At 40.2% G+C, this 17164-nt stretch overlaps 1 protein-coding gene and 1 long non-coding RNA gene across 6 annotated transcripts in view; one reads left to right on the top strand and one right to left on the bottom strand.

Annotated features, from left to right (window-relative positions):
* Positions 1-17164, bottom strand: part of numbl (NUMB like endocytic adaptor protein) — a 61846-nt gene that overhangs the window by 5706 nt on the left and 38976 nt on the right. For 3 of the 5 annotated variants that reach the window (XM_025898198.1, XM_025898199.1, XM_025898197.1), the window contains 6 exons: positions 11994-12144; positions 8448-8522; positions 7077-7151; positions 3241-3381; positions 1498-1705; positions 1124-1393 (listed from right to left, as the gene is read on the bottom strand). In XM_025898198.1, the coding sequence (XP_025753983.1) occupies positions 1124-1393; positions 1498-1705; positions 3241-3381; positions 7077-7151; positions 8448-8522; positions 11994-12119 (895 nt within the window). In that variant the 5' untranslated portion in view covers positions 12120-12144. Of the gene's footprint in view, positions 1-1123; positions 1394-1497; positions 1706-3240; positions 3382-7076; positions 7152-8447; positions 8523-11993; positions 12145-12509; positions 12615-13239; positions 13368-17164 lie in introns of those variants that run through there. The other 2 variants (XM_005454302.3, XM_025898200.1) reach the window with 2 other exon arrangements.
* Positions 13814-17164, top strand: part of LOC112842138 (uncharacterized) — a 29163-nt gene continuing 25812 nt past the window's right edge. The window contains exon 1 of the long non-coding RNA XR_003213811.1: positions 13814-14060. This is a non-coding gene — a long non-coding RNA (uncharacterized LOC112842138). The remainder of the gene's footprint in view (positions 14061-17164) is intronic.

Raw genomic sequence — 17164 nt, 5'->3', positions numbered from 1 at the left:
AAGTGGAATACAGCCCTGTGTGCAGATAGTTTGTAGAGGCAGCAGTCATGTTCTTTGACTTCTTTGGAATAACAAATAATTATTTAGAAATTTGGGATTTGCAGTACCTTAAAAAAAAAAGGTACTCTTGAAGAGTGATATCCTGCCTGATTTTCATGTGAGTATCTGAGAGGCATTTTGATGCCATGTGTAAATTAAGTGTGGTTAAATCATCTCAAGATAAATGAAGTGTGAATGAAGTTAGTCAACCATCATTGCCTAATATTAGTCTTTAGCATCTACATGTTAATATCATAAATCCCTCTGCTATAAACATAGCTTATTGTCTATTACCACTAGTAAATATTTATTTTGTTGTCAGTTTTTTCAATTTTGTAACCTTAACTGCCTGTGAAACCTCCATCCTGCTACTGATCCATTAGTAAGTATATTAGTAGTGTTAGCTTTAATACTGATTTAATGAAAACTAATGGTGAAACTAATTCACGTTATTCCACATCATACAGAAAATAGCTTAAATAAGATATAGTTAACTTTCTATGTACCCTAAAGCATTAGTGTACTTTTGGATCTTCCCCTTTCACACAAAAGCTCTAAATTAGACACACTTGTTACTATAATTGATGCACTTTCAGTAGTGGTGCAGTCAGTCTAACAATTAATAAGGTGGTACTTAACATGCTGCTCAGCTAATAGGAGACAAAGCAGCAAATAAATGATGGCCATCACTGAATGTCATCTAAATTAATGATATGTTAACATTAAAAATATAGTTTGTGTGACTGCGGAACAATAATTTTGATTACCAAATTACACATCCAACACACATTTAGACATTTCTAAACTTACTAACATATCAAAGCATGTGCTACCTTCTCATATTCTTTATTATTCAGTCACTAAAACCAAATTTATTGCTATGACAAAGCGTGAATTGGGCACAGATATAAACTAGCTTCCTCTGTTGCTTCGAAGAAACAGCCAGGGCTCCTGGGGTAGTTTTTGTCGCCCTACCCCACATTCCAATGTTGTGAACTTCAGCCTCTAACAAAACAGGACAGGGGTCAGGAGGTCAGCAGATGTCAACATTTGTCAGTATAACACCAAAAACGTTTCCACTCACCAGGATTCTTGGTCTCGAAATCTGTCTTGCGTTGTAGTGTGGATGGCAGATCATTGAGACGGAGTGACAGCTGCCTCTTGAAGGGAGAATTCTTCTGGCTGAGGGCCGGAAATCCTCGGAATGAGCCTTGACGCACCAGCTGCTCAATGGGCGCGTGGCGGCGGGGGATGGCATGAGGCCCGCCTGGTTCTGGTCGCTCCATAGGGGAGGCCGCACCCTCGGGTGGGGAGGCGGTGCCAGGTGGAAGGGCCGGCATGATAGAGGGCTGGTCTGGAAGAAGAAGGGGTTACGGTAATCATTGCTGTTCAGGACAGTTTTTATGTAAATATCATGGTGCTATTGTTGCCTATGCAGCTAAAAACAAAACCTTCTACCTTTCTTTTTCTCCTGCAGCTTGTCCTCTCGCTCACTACTGCTGCCCTGCTGGCTGCAGGAGGAATTGGCGCGGAAGGAACCCTCACGCACAAACGAGGTGCGACTAGCATCAAACGAAGCCGTCACACCACACTCCTTCTCTCTGCGCTGCTTCCTCTCCAGACAAGCAGCAAAGGCACAACCCACTGCATGGCTCAGTCTCTCCCCCTGATGCAAAAACAAATAGAGAGGGGAAAAAAACAGCATTAAAACACATTTGCACACTTTCCCTTGTCCCAAAACATCATAATTTATCATATATATTTTGAAATGCCTTTTTCTGTATTTGTGCATAATAGAGTTTCTTTAGGATTGCAAAGAAACTTTCATATCAGTAAAAGTCAAAGTAAGTTATCCCTCTGAAAGCAAATTATTTCAGATGACATTTTACACTGAGTTGTTAATATTTTCCATCAAATCCCTGGTGCACTGGCTGCTTGTCTTAGCTTCTTTCTTATACAAAGACAGCCACGGAAATTACAGAAGAGAAAGTCCAGTTTAAGATGAGCACACAGTTATGGATATTGTATGGCGGAAATGGAGAGAGACACAAATGGGCAGATAACTCCACTGGCTTCTATCTAATCCTCCTCCTAATCCCCCAGGTCTGTGCTGCGTCCTCTTCCATCCACATTAATAATCCAACTCGCAGTCTAACTTGATGAAACCACTGTGGGGTTTAGAACCACATTATACTATGCCAGCACTCGTTCTATCGCAGATGTCTTTAAATTTCAGTTGGCTTATCCCAAGGTCATTCCAGTGACAGTATTTTAGCGACAGGTAGAGAAAATTCATAAACAATCATTTAATTGGCTACAGCTGTATTTTGAGACACCTGTCACAGAATAGGTTGATGTGTTTATGTTTACCTGTATGACAGATTGCAATGCGTGTTAATATATGAAATACAGCTGATGTATTTTCAGCGAAATGTCTGTTTATTTTTATCCAGTGATTTGTTATTTAAAAAAAGAGCTACGAAAACTCCCCTCAAGACATTTTAACAACGTAAATAAATTAAAATTAGAACTGGGATTCAAGTATCTTGTGTAACTTAGTGCTGTATGTCTACATAAGAATGGCAATTAAAAAGGAAACATCCAAAACCATTTTAACACACACACACACTCATGTAGCCATCTATAGATATTACCTGATGGGGGATACATGTGAAAACCCAAAAGCTGAACACAATCACACTGAAACTGTCATGGTCCCTAACAAAAATCCATACAATATACATACAGATGGCAGCTTTACCTAATTCAGCAGTGGAGTTATCCAGTTGTGTCCAGACCTGATTCTCTTGACAATATCCAGAGTGTGTAAATGGCTTTATGATATTGATGCGTCTTTTTTTGTTTAAACCAAACTTTACCAAACACTATTTCACATAAGCAAAAAATATCTGGCATTTTTAGACAGCAGAGATCAAAACTATATTAAAACACTAAACTTGCACTGTGCCTGTTATTACCTGTTGTTGATACAAGTTGCTGAATTATTATGGTCCCTTGTTGCCACTGCTAATCTCTTCTTGTTTTTAAGCCCCTTTAAAATACTGAAAGTAAACCTCAAGATCTTTTTTTGAGGGGGGGGGACAAATGGAAGAATTGTTTGCACTGATATAAGTAAAAGCTAGTGCAACAGAGACATTTTTTCATGTAAATCCTAAAGGGTATCTGGAACTGTCTACTCACCGAGTCTTTCAGAGCCATGAAGCAGTGGCACATCCATCGTCTTGTAGTCCCATCTCTGCAGATGTAGGAGAAGGCCTTGTCATAGTTACGGTCCGGAGCGCAGAATGAAACCTTCTCTATGGTCTGGTCAACGATGAGGTCCTGAGAGAGGCAGGCAAAGGAAATTAGACAGAGTAAGAGGAGATTATTGCATTTGACTGCGCTCATATTACACTAAAGCCAACTGAATTGTTCCAGCAGGTAGAAGGGCCTCAATCTAAGTGCAGCTTAATTGAAGAAAAACAGGAAATATCACTTTAATACTGGGAGCACTAGCTCACAGACCGATCCAATACTTGACACACTGCTTTTAACCTCACTTAACCCCATCAACCCCCCATAAACCTATTTACACATCCACTGATGACAGCAAAGAAAGTGACTACAGACTAATGACACCGAAGCCTCTTTTAATCTCTGCGATGTTTCCACAACTTGCCCTTCCTTCAATAAAAGGGTTATTCAGCTGGCTTCAGCATGTATAGTCACTATAGAAGAGACTAAGAGGGGGCCCCTGTCTTTCTCTGTGTACATTAAGGGGGCCCCCAGCTCACCTCTTTGACTCACCAAAAACAGAAAGAAGAAGAAAAACAAGAGGCGTGAGCAAGAAGAAAAGGCAGAAAGAGGATTCACACACACTCATCCACACACTCCCTTCCTGCCTTGCTGTGTCACAGAGAACAAAGAGACGGGCGGACGAGGAGAGAAGACGAGGGAGGATGAGGATGGGAAAAGGGAAGAAAGGAAAGAGGGACGTGATGAGAAAAAAGTAGAAGAATAACAGCCTATTCAGTGCGGGCCAATTAGTGAATGGAGGGGGATGCTGGTACTGAGGTGAAAGGCTGAGCAGAGACCGACATGTCTGTTTCTTCATCACTGGTATAATGACTTCCTCTGTGTTAATACGCACACATAATACTGTATTTATGTACTGATGTGTTTTCTAGGGATTTATAATTCTCTGTGCTCTTGTGAGGAATATTTGTAATGAGGTGAGCGGGGGTGGGTGACTCAGACCATGTCCTTCTATCAGTGAAAGGAAGAATAAAGCTCGGCAGTGACTCTGGCTGTGTCATCTATGCGGAGGAGTCACTCTGCTGAATGGAATAAGACTTTACTCTTTCTTTCTGCTGGTGATTTAGTATGAAGGTCATGCACGTCGCACATATGCACAAGTCCACTGTATACTGATAGACTGTGGGAAAGGTTCTGATAAAGGCTCGTGGGGGTGTTAATAAGAGCATACTAGCTGATTCATGGAGGTTAGCTGATGGCAAGGATGACGAACAGCAATGAAATAAAACAGGAAGAAAGTGATAAAAGCTGATTGTCTAACTAAAAGTTATTAAGTTAAACTTGCATTAAATTATTTTAATGATTATCATAAATAGTTTACATGTAATTAAACTGTGAAGATGTTGCAGATAATTACATTTTGGTCATCTCACAGTTAGTTCAGTATTCTCCTTTATGTCTCTTTTGGGGCTCTAGTATCTTCTGACTGGAATATCTGACTCTTACAGGCTTCAGTGTGTTAACTGTGTCTGCACACTGTTTGTTGTTGGCCAAGGCGTGTACAGCTGGCTAACAATATTAGAGCTTTTTCTTGCTATAAAAGCAATAAGACGCCATCAATTTAGCATTTTTACAGGCTGAAAAATAAAAACACTGAACTAAAGGATGCTAAAACCCTGTGTAGAGCGCTGAATGACAACCTTAATATGCACAATTAGAATTCCTAATGTTCCTACGTAAGGGTAAACCCATTTTATGAATTATTGAACATAAAACATACTGAACTTGCTTTTGCAGGAGTTTATTAATAAATGACGAGTGAGCCTGCTTTTTCTTTCCACATTTCTATTCAAACACATGCCCTTTGAAATGAATGTGTTATATCACTGTGTGAACACACTAAGCATGGGTGAGACGCACATGTTATAAAAGCAAAATTAGGTCTTACAAGTCAAAACCTAGGGGCTAGAAAGTGATGTGACGCTCGAGCAAAAACATCATTTATACATTTACACTTTAAATTTTTATTCAGCCTTACAGCTTCAGTAAAGGTGAGGTATATTTTGAATTAACCTGTTGTTTAGGTAATGTTATAGAACAGAAACAAAAGTGGAAGCCAAAAGAAAACAATCTATTGTGACTCCACTAAAACTAATGTTTTCCTCTCTTTTGCTGATATTGGTGTTTTTTAGCTTCAAGGTTAAAGCTGGCTAACACGCTGACTTATAGCAATTAAATCTTATTAAAAAAACGAAACCTCAGTTCTGGCTTCTCTCAGCTTTAAGCTATTCAGTTCCTACGCAATGTAAATCTTTAAACAAATATAAGCTGGTTATGGTTCATAAATACATAGGTTTATTTTAGTTTTTCTTTTAGTTTTTTTAAAGTTTAAGTTTACTTTAAAGAGCTGCTATGAGCCTATCAGCAAATATATTTAATATATTTACTGATGGTAGCATCCAGGGTTTATCTGCTGTGTTATATCATATTTGTTCTGGCTAAAAATACTGTGATGAAGAGCTCCAAGTTTGGATTTGGGAGACAGACACCCTCTCTACTTTTTAAAGATTAGGCTTAAAACTTTCCTTTTTAATAAAGCTTATAGTTAGGGCAGGATCAGGTGACCCTCAATCCTCCCTTAGTTGTGGTGCAATAAAGATAGATTGTTGGAAGTTTCCCATGATGCAATGAGTGTCTTTCTTCACTTTCTATATGTTTACACACCACTCTGCATTTAATCATTACACACCACTCTGCAGTTATTATTAAACTCTGGCTCTCTCCCACACTGTATCTTTCATCCTGTCTCCCTATATCTCTCTATTATCGTAGGGTCTTTACTTTACAATATAAATCACTTTGAGGTGACTGTTGTTGTAATTTGGTGCTATGTAAATAAAGTTGAACTGAACTGAATTGAACTGAAGAACAGAAAGACAACAATAGAACAGATAGAGAATAGGAAGAAGGAAGGAGGTTAGAAGGAGAGGAGTGGAACTGAGAGACTGGAAGAGGTGTGGTCGTGTGTGGCCTCTAAACACAGAAAAAAAAGTCAAGCAAGAAAGAGGCTGCTCTATCAGGCTTACTCTCTGCACTGTCTCTGCTGCTCTTTATTGTACTCTGCTTTCAATAGAACCACAGCGAGCTGCACTCACTGTAGGAGGCCTCCCTGGCCGCCAGACACTCCTCAAGTGCATGTGTGTGTCTGTGTTTACTTGAGTTTCCCTCCCCCACTAAGCACCTTTAGCAAGCAATCATGAGTCACATATGCCAGCTCTGAAATACCAAACACACACACACACACACACACACACACACACACACACACACACACAGAGTCTCAAAAGCCTGGGAGCAACACAGTGGATACACAGTGGACCCTTCTGTTAGGGTCACCAAACTAGGACAGAATGAGAGTTTTGTTGGTGGTCTGAGGATGGCATATGCATGCCTTTACTAAATATGAGAGCAACAAAAAGAAGAAAAAATGTTGCGCAAATTGAAGTATTAGAGGGGAAATAAGCAAAACGCATTAGTGGGCTTTATATCTTCTTTTGACAGGCTAACTCTGTTATTTTGCTCTCTGCCTGTCTTGAGAGGCTGAGACTGAAGACGCAGATAAAATACTAGTGTGCACAAGACTGTGGACATGACAACAAGAAGGCACGACAGCGCACCATGCCCTTGCTGTCAGGTGAGTGATAACGTAGATAAAAAGAGAGGAGAAAAGAGAGATAGAAAGGACAAAACAAGGAGACGGATGATAGATAATCGTTTCTTACCTTGGTTTTGTCATCTACCACCCTGAGTCCATCGGCCGAAACCCACAATACTGCTTTTACTGTCTTTTTCCCGCTCTGGAAAGACAAAGAACATGGGACACTGAATCATTTAAATCTTTATAGACAAGTAGCAGTATTAAATTGTACTTGAAGCTTATGAGCGAGACTGTAACGCCACCTTTATTCTTGCCTGCTGTTTTGTAAAATGACGACATCCCTGGAATAAATGAGGTAGTGGAGGGTTAAGAAAAGAGAGGCGGGAGCAGCTAAAAACTGTGCCAGCTGGTACTACGAATCATTTCGCCAGAGGTGGGCACCAGGCAGCGCTAATAACACGCTCAACATGGGCCATGCTAAAAATAAACAGACTGAAAAAGCAAGGGCTTCGTGTGTGAATCTGTGTGAATCTGTGAGCGTGCACGTGCACACGAATCCGCATCAGAGTTTGTGTGTGCGAGTAAGGGAAACAGAAAGTCAGAGCACTGCAGGAAATGGCTTTGAAACCCACAGCGACGCGATAAGGAGCCCCATTTTTGCATAATCCCACTGACAAAAAGAACAAGGGAATGAGAATGAAGGTGAAGAATCTGAGAATGATGGAGGGAAGAAGAGGCTGAATGATGAGGTGGAGGCAGAGTGGAGAAATGTTTTAGCTTGAGCAAATGCAGAGAGAAAGATGCTGGTGTTGCTAGAGGATGGAAAGAAGCAAAACAAATTGAAGGTTTTTAGGGATTTTCTGTAAATTGTTATATAAAGTTATACAGTTACATGCCTCCCTGGGGATAAGACATAAAATGCAGATTCAAAGCTGAAAATGTGCTACTCTAGATTTTAAAGAAAAGTGCCGTTTGATATTAGTTTGTCAAGAAAAGCAGTGGCAGAGCAAAAACACGAAAACTGTGTTGTACACGCCTGTCCTTTCTACAACCTCAAGTGTGTCTCTGTATGTGTGTGGCTGTCTGACACCGGCCAGTCTGAGTCACTCTGTTCACACGCTCCCTGTCCGAATCCAGCTTCCCAGGGGGGCAAACTATGTGTTTACACGAGCATGCGTACGCCCCAGTTTCATTTTCTGCTTGCTTTTCTATGGTAACATCAGATACATATGGAATAGGACCCACCAGAGAGGCCAATTAACGGGGTAAAAAAGTAGAAAACAACAAGAAGAACAAGTATTGAACGTGTGTGCATTTGTGCATTTCTTCAGTCAATACAGTGGCGCACTGGCTTTGCGCAACCGGGTCTGTAATGAGTTCCTGCAAAGTTTGTGAAGTCCTCTGGGTGTATATTTGTAACTGGCTTCCCGCAACAAAATGTACTTTCAGTAATGCAGCAAAAAGTGTGTGTTAGAAGTGTGTGTGGGTTACTCACAATTTTTAGTTTTTTCACTGCCTCCTCGCATACGTGCATCCCTCTCGACTCTTCCACCTCCACCAATCCCAGGTACTGCAGACAAAACAAAAACAGATGGTTTTAGGCTTTTCCTTTTAACATTTGATACACCAGAGCTCTTCATTTAAACTTCTTGCAAATGAAACTCACTCAGCTGAAGTGAATAGTGTGAATGCAAAAACACAGTTGGAAACAATCAGGAAGGTCTGATCTGAGAAACACAGGCAGCAGTTGAGGTCATAAAGCGAGACTAAATCTATAATTTAGGTAGGAGCGATGTGATAACGTATGGCCTCAAAAGTACTTAAAAGCTTAAAATCAATTCGATATTTAACATGTAGCCAGTGAAATATATAAGTCCCCTTAAGACAAAAAAATAAAACATTTGCAAATTTGCAATTTGTAAAATAAAACAAAGTTAATACTCAGATTGTGAGCTTACTTTAATATCCACCCCTGATGTTGGAGGATGGACTTCCAAGGTTTTTGTTTTTAGTTACAGCTCAGGTTTGAGAGAGCTGAATAAAGAACTTCACAGAGATAAATTGAGTTTTGTGGGATCGATTATTTAACATCTGTCACACCCCATCAATATTTTGCTTCATTCTTATCGAATTTCAACTCACCTTTGTCCATAAAAGGATAATTAGCAACTGTGATGTTATGTAGGCAACTCTACGTTACATTTGAATATATAGCACTGAGTTTCAGCTACTTGGTTTTTGTTGTTTTTGACTGCTATTTAAGTCACTTAAAAGGTGTGAGAAGAACGAACTGAAAGAAAATATGCCAAGAAGGCAGGTTGCAAAGTGGCTTGTAGAGAAAGCAGCAAGGGTATGTATGTTAAAATAGCTTATAAGGAGTGCCTTCTATGGGACTTTCAAAAAGACAAAAGCAAACAATAAATTGAAGCATCAGCTGATGTGGGCTGGCTTAAAATCAGCAATTGTTATTAGGACTATGGTTTAGGCAGGTATCAGGAATTAGAGCAGGTCATCCACTAACTGGAAGGTTGGTGGTTTGATCCCTGTCTGCATGCCAAAGTATCCTTGGGCAAAATGCTGAACCTCAAATTACTCTCAGATGCATTCACTGGAGTATGAATGTGTGATTGTTATATAGAAAGCACTTATATATTAAATAAAGTGGGTGAATGAGACATGTTGTATAAAGCACTTTGAGTATTCCAGTAGAGTAGAAAAGTGTGATATGGAACCAGTCCATGTACCATTTACTATGAGCTGAGCTACATTTTGTGACTTGCCTGAACAAATACTCTGACTATTTTGTGATAGTAAACAACAGAAATTACATTAGTGCCACTGCTACCTATAAAAGAGGGGTGTCTGCCCTCTTTTTAAAATTTCAAACAGGCTAACATTGTTAATGTCACAATGGCTGAGCTAACATAGTTTGGTCTGCCTTACACTATCACAGTTGGCAGCTGTTATTTTACCTTGCTAGCTTGCTAACTGGATATATTACCAAAATAAGACGTGTTGTTAAAAAACATAAAAATGATGACCATTACACACAAATTGAAGTCAAAACATAAGTAAGGCCATCTAGAGCTTCATATGCTCTATAACCAAAGTATGAGAGGCACCAGGCAAATCTTCCAATGGGCCATTTTATCCCACATTCTTTAGTTTGTAAAAAAAACAACTTTTCTTTGAGCAGTGAGCTGAGCTGACACGTTTTCTTTTGGTAGCAACAGTTCAAATGCTTTTGAAAAGGCATTAATAGTTCGTGACTCATTTAGAAACTAAAAACACTGAGAAAGCACTGAAAAAGAAAAGATGGTTGAGCGAGCATGGAGGTAAAAACAACATATAAAGAGACAGAGGTTTTTGTGCTTACATCTCTTGCTAAAGCTCTGAGCTCCACTTCAGTGCCCATCTCATCGCTAGCTCTCTGGACCATTACCATCAGGACCGTTTTCCATTAGCCTCAGCCCCACACGATGCCTTTTCTTATACTCTCAGCTTTCTTTGTTGCCTTTATCTTTTTGCTTTGTATTTCTCTCCTGGTCCATTCAGTCTGCGGTCTTTCTTTCCTTTCACTTATCTTATCTGGTTCTATCTATCTCTCATTTCAAATCTGAAAATGTCTCTCCTTACCCTCTGTGCGCCCTCATCCCTCACCTTGTCATTTCCTGTGCTCTCTGTAATCTATAACCTTACCTCATCGTCACTCCTCTTTCTCTGGCTTCCATCTCCCTCCTTCATTCTCTCTCCAGCTCTTCTACAAATCACTTTAGCTCTCAAGGATGGCCATACAGTACATGCTCAGAACGGAGCTTGTTATCAGTAAATTGGTCCGTTAATGGCGGCCCTTTTTTTGCATTTATGGCATGGGAGGCATTCAGCTACTGAGGTAGAATATGGATCAGTGCTTTACTATTGACGGTTCTTATAAAGATCAAAGGTCAGAGCCAAACTATCCTGAAATGTATCACAAAGCCTAACCATAGGCATTACATTAAAAAGTATATTTGCTTTCTTTAGGTACTGTAATATTATGAACAAATAGAAATAATAAGATTTATGCTGTTTTTATTAGTGCTGTCAGTGTTAATCTCATTAATCTCGTGCGTGAGGCTACACGGCGTCAATGCATTAGCGCCATCCAGCCCCACGCACGGGGTGATCCGCGTCAACTCTCTAACAGAGATTTGTCGCGTTAATGTGATTATGGCGTTAATATCATTTTAACGAGATTAACACTGACAGCACTTTTGTCAGTTTTTATATATATATACATATATATGTGTGTGTATATACATATACATATACATATATATATATATATATATATATATATACACACACACACACACACACACATTTTATTCAGATAATATTCAGACTTCAAGAAAGCTGGTGGCAGCAAACAACTAGCTTAGCTTTGCATAAAAACTAACAGACCGTACTGCTAAGATAAAGTGATAATTACGTGAGAATCTTGTGCACCCTTTATTGCTGAATGTATTTATACAGCACTGACTTCACTTATTAATAAGGGCCAGTCTCTGGGGTTTAAAAACGAAGCAAAGGCAGAATGCAATTCATTAAATAGCCACTTGAGGCTGGCTCCAAAAGTTAGTTAATCCCTAAAGACTCCAAAAAGCCCAACATTATAACAGAGATAAACATGTTTGCAACTTTACTTTTTTAGATAATTTCCCACCCTGCGATATCTTTGTGAGAGTGAATATAAGTTTCAAATGTGCTGAAAATATTTAGGACATGGATGATATGACTGGCATATTAGGTGCCATCTTGTCTGGTTCAGCATTCAGTTTGTGTAAAAATATGCTTTTGATAAAGCTATTTTAGTTGAGGCTCGCTCTGAGCAGCTCCTCTAGCCAGCATCACTGTTAGCACATAAGATCTTGCCTAAATATTATCTCATAGTCTTAACTCATTTGCTTTTTCATACTTAACATTAAAATAAATGAAGAAAGAAATAAAAAAAGAAATGAATCAGGCTTAGATTAACCGAATAACGACTGTAGATACTTACCCGAACAGCAAAGTTACATTTGCCCTTGCGTACAGCCTCCTCGTCAGCCTGCCATTGATGCGGTCTGCTGGCCTCTGGCACATAGGTGGGCTTCTTCCTCCTCAGGCTCTGACGAAGCTTGTTCATCTCCGGGGTCACGTGCTCCCTGGTACTGCAGACACAGAAAGGGATGTAAGTTTAGTTGCAGAGCACTGGAAGGCCATAGAGTATCTCTGTACTCAACAAAGGAAAAATGACAACCACCTGAGTCTCATTACCGCAAGCACAGAACAATAAAAGAATTTTTAAAAACACATTCATGTAATAGCAATTAAATAGTCAGGCACATTAAAAAATGTTTAAATGCAACAGTGCCAAACTATAATTGAATGAAATGCCACTTGAGACAAACCACAGTCCTGTATTTCATATGGTATTATGAGAGAAGTGGGAAGGATTTCATTGATTGGCTGGAGCTCATTAAGCTATAATCATTTCTAACAAGGCAGTCAGTACATCAGTGCCACAAACACTTTCCATCATAATGCTCCATTGATTCTCCATTCAGACGCAGGCTGTACAAATCACACAGGTAGAACATTAATGAACACAAAAGCATCGGGCACGCTTTCATCTCTCGAAGAAACATCAAGAATGCTGAGCGCATGCTAATCAGCACACACATGTGTGCACTCCACTCCTCCTGTGAACAATCCTCCCTCCGCTCCCTAATTAGACCATTCAGCCCGCTGGCCTGTTTAGCGCGTGCTAATTTCCCAGCATAATGAAACATGATGCCATCAAAACATGACCTGCTTTAAAAAAATAATTACTGTTTTCATTCCTCCACACTCACATCCCAGCTTCAACAGGAGATCTGAAGTACAATAAAAACACCTCTTTCCTCATTTGCGTCCTTTCTCTTTATTGACTCTAAATTAACTGCATCATCAGCTTCCTTGTTGTCCAAGTCAAAAGTTTCAAATTGGACTAAGCAGTGAGTCTATTCTGCTTTTCTTGTCCTCAATCTCTGAACACAACTGGTCTCTCTTCTCTACACAGTATAAGGGATCTGATTAGTGATACACGAGCAAGGCCCAGTTTGTAAATCCGCAATATCAAACCAGGAAGAGTGCTAGAAAAAAAAGGCTTGCATAAAATTATTATTATAAGATCACAATATATTAGAAATGCTTATCTCGTGTCGTATTCTTCCATATATCTTGAGTTAATAAGAGTAAAGAGCGATCTTGTTTTATTCGCTTACCATCTGGATGATCCATAAATCGGCATTCCAGCTTTTACAGGGTAAGAGAGCACATTAATCTTACACTGAAGACATACGATGTCCATATGTAAAGTGGTGATCTCAACACTGAAGGGCAGAACGCTTCTCTCGGCTCTGCCACCACGGGGCCAAATTTATACTGAATATATAGTCGGACACGTCACTTCTCATAATTGCTGCTACCCTGATGGTAATGCTGCCAAAGACTGGTGTACCGGAAGCGTGTGTGCAATTCTTGTGCACCACACACACTCCCTGTGTAATGCAGAGTATTCAAATGCAACAGCTCAAGTGGCTTTACTCATGTCTAGCATGTGAGGCATGTGTCATCTGCCAAGAGTAGATGCTCATACACACACACAGACAAAACATACCCACAAGCCCCTCTGCAGCTTTTCACACATGTCGAGGTTTGTGCCGCTCATATCTGGGAAAAGTGCCAGCTGACTGGCACCTGGCACGCCCCCAGCACTGCTGCAGCAGGTGTGAACGGGCGTGAGCGAAAGGGTTACAGCAGAGTTTTACATAACGCCTCACAGCAGAGGTAGAAGGGGGCTGGGGTGGCTTAACTCATGCCTGGCATGAGTAAACGGACCCTGTAAATTAACAGACCCAGTAAAGGAAGTACTGGGTAAGGAATACAGGACACCCTCATATGGTCTAGGACAGCGGGGGAGGAGTAGTGAGCAAATGGCACTGGCATCCAATGGCAAACCACATCGGAGAGACGCAGAAATTAAACAATGTGGACTAAGGATACTGGGACAAGTTTGAGAAAAAGGGAGGAATGAAGTACTGAGGTGAGAGAATTGGTGTTATAATACACTAAATGATCCTGTTCATCATCCATCGTCTAGTCTTAATAAAAAGGGAACTGTGTGGGAGTAGAGTAGCTTAACAGATTCACAGGTCAGTACACTACAAGCACGAGGGCAGAAAGTCAGACAGAGCAACATCCAGCAATAATGCAGATTTTTTTTTATTTATTAGTAAATACATTTTTTTAAAAACCCAACTGCTCATCCAATGGTAAGCATGGTATCTCCTCAGTTTTATTAATTATAAAAATGAATTGCATATTTGAGAACCTAAACATGATCGATAACTCTTGAAATTTTGCTTGTGTTAGGTCGGGTGTCAATGTACTTATTTTATGGGTCCCTTTAAAATTGCAACCATATATACGAATTTAACACATATATAAAATTTGGTAGACGTGTCATTGAGACACAAAAAATTCCTCTTGGATCCACGCCCTGAACCCTGAAGGAAGTTCTCCATTTTGAATTTCTACATGAAATTTTCATCAGCGGTTTCACTATTTTATACAGCAGCATCACATATAATGAGTGGATGTTTCTTATTCTGGATTCAAGAGAAGTTCAGTCCACACAGCTGCAATAATTTTAGCTGGGCCTTGGTCTCCCACTATTGTTTTCTCTAGTGTAACTTTAGCGTTGTAATTATTTATTGGAAAGATAATATTCATTGGTATCAGTTTTCTCATCTAAGTCAAAGCACTAAATGAACTCATCCAGGCTACAATGAAAATACAGGTGAACGCAGGTTGATGGGCTTTCTCATGATGTGCACCGTGGCGTGAAATGAACAAAACTATCTGGTAGTAAACACTTAATGATAGAGAGACACATTAGGGCGGTGAAACTGCCAAACACTGAAATGGTGAAGTCGTTGCATAGCTGTGACCTAGCCCTGCAAAACTAGAACCATCTGCAGTGAGGGGGGGAAAAAAAGATGAGAGCCAGACAGAGGGGGTGGGTTGGCAAGCATCAAAATAAATCTATAAATCAATGGCACAAATTAAATCCCACTCCCTTTATGAACCCACGCAAAACTCGTAAGCACTTCAGTGTAGCCTACACAAACAAGAGGCCCGGTGCCAAAAAAGCACATATTTGTTCCCAGTTTAGTGTTTGAGTTTGCAGCCATCTGGAATGTATTGTTGGGGAGATGGCAAGCAGGACAACTTACGGTCATATGATGTTATGTCGTAGAAATTTCTTTCACCCGAGCCGACCTCCTACTCTGGTCCTCCCTATTCCTTCTTCTTAACTGTTACTTACACTGCAGATCTCTTGTTCAAAAAAGATGCGGAGACGGGCGCAAAAACGAGCCCGAAGCTAAACGTCTGCAGCTCTGCCGATGCGAATGTGAGGAAATAGGTTTCACAGGGCTGACTTTAGTGTGAAGAGCTAGCTTACGCGTACAGACTAATAAAATGTGGTGAAAAGAATTTTTACATCTTGCTCCGGCTTAAGTTGGTATTTTAACTGTGAGATGGTTGGTGGTTATTAACAGCATGTGTGCATGGGATTTACTATAATTATCAGTAATAACAGCACATTCCCGAATATATGTATATTACAAATGTCAGATGTCTTGTATTTGTCTCACCTCTGTATTAACAACACATGATCTGTGTTAAGACTGCTTGTGCGTCCAGCTGCGTTTTGTGTCTGCCAGATGTGACTCTGATTGATTTCTTTGGCACAATGCCTCTCTTTCACACACACACACACACACACACACGCACACACACACACAAACACACACACGTACGCAACGTCCCTCCCTGATCCAGATGTTCTGTGTTCAACATCGGCCCAGAGATTTTGGCAAAATGGGACATACTCCTCCCTCACACATCTCCTCAACCAGATGCTTAAGAAAAACACAGCTCAAACAAGAAGGGGAGTAGGGGTGAGAGCGGTGATGTTACCACACACACACACACACACACACAATGACTCACTGCCACCTCGTATTACGGAAAGCCATATGTGTGTGGAGCTCCAAAGAAACTAGGAATGGACATAAAGAGGTGGAGCAAGTCTCCAGTGTGTGTGTGTTTAAGCGTGTTTATCTTTGTGAGTGCAGTAACAGAGTATTGCCTTGGCTTAGTCATCATAGTGCTGACCACTTTATGTGGACACACTGTACCTCTCTGTGTTGCCCACTCTACTAAAGTCCGGCTGTGGCTCTTTGGCTGTGCAAATAAGACGCTGAGGTGTTTCGCTAAAGCTGCGAGTATGACTCACAGCAACTTTTAAGTCATAGTGGAGTGGGAAAGTATCAAAGGTCTCTATTACCACAGCAGCATGCAGGAGCGAGAGTGTATTATACTCTGAAAAGATCCACAGTGGGTTAACAAATTACAACACATACATTACTGGTCCTAAACTCAGTAATCGCATTGTAATTGCTAACAGCCGTGTTACATAAGTTCAAAATGATCTGCATAATGGTTGGATTAATAACTCTTTAAACTTGCTTTTTTTCAGCACGGCTAACAAAACATGAACATTACCTAAGATTTTTTAGCCTAAACACAGATGTGTGCTTACAAAGTTCAGCTCATGCATGTCATCATATTGGCTCAGTCACACTAGGAGTAAAAATAGGACAGCAACCTCCTTGCAATTAGGAAAACTCTCACCGTTTTGTGCGTCTCACTGGTGATTGCAGTACAATTTTTGGGGACAGATTCACAAGTAGTTGGAGTGACAGACCGGTTCACCAAGAAAATGACCATGTTCTATTTGAACTCCATCTTATCGCTGTTTGATATCACAAGTGCATTGCACATGTTTGTAATAATTTCGTTTTCCAAAGTGTGACTGCAGCATAATTAGCATAGCGTTTGTGCATTATGCGGGCACTCTCAAGCTTAAGAGCTTAGAATATTTTCCTGACTTCACAATTCCCTTCAATGTTAAAGAGTATAAAGTGTAATAAGTGCAGATACAATCCCACAGCTGAAGTCCTACATATTTACCTTTGAAGAGGAATTTCTCTGCTAAGAAATTGTAATATGGTGGTGTTGGGTTGGCAGCCAGCTTTTCTGCTCCAAACCAAAACAATGAAATCATACAAATTACATGTA

Source organism: Oreochromis niloticus, linkage group LG14 (assembly GCF_001858045.2).
Source record: "Oreochromis niloticus isolate F11D_XX linkage group LG14, O_niloticus_UMD_NMBU, whole genome shotgun sequence".
NCBI classification, from domain to species: Eukaryota; Metazoa; Chordata; class Actinopteri; order Cichliformes; family Cichlidae; genus Oreochromis; species Oreochromis niloticus.
The sequence above is the reverse complement of the archived record's forward strand: the minus strand, read 5'-3'. Positions and strand labels throughout refer to the sequence as shown.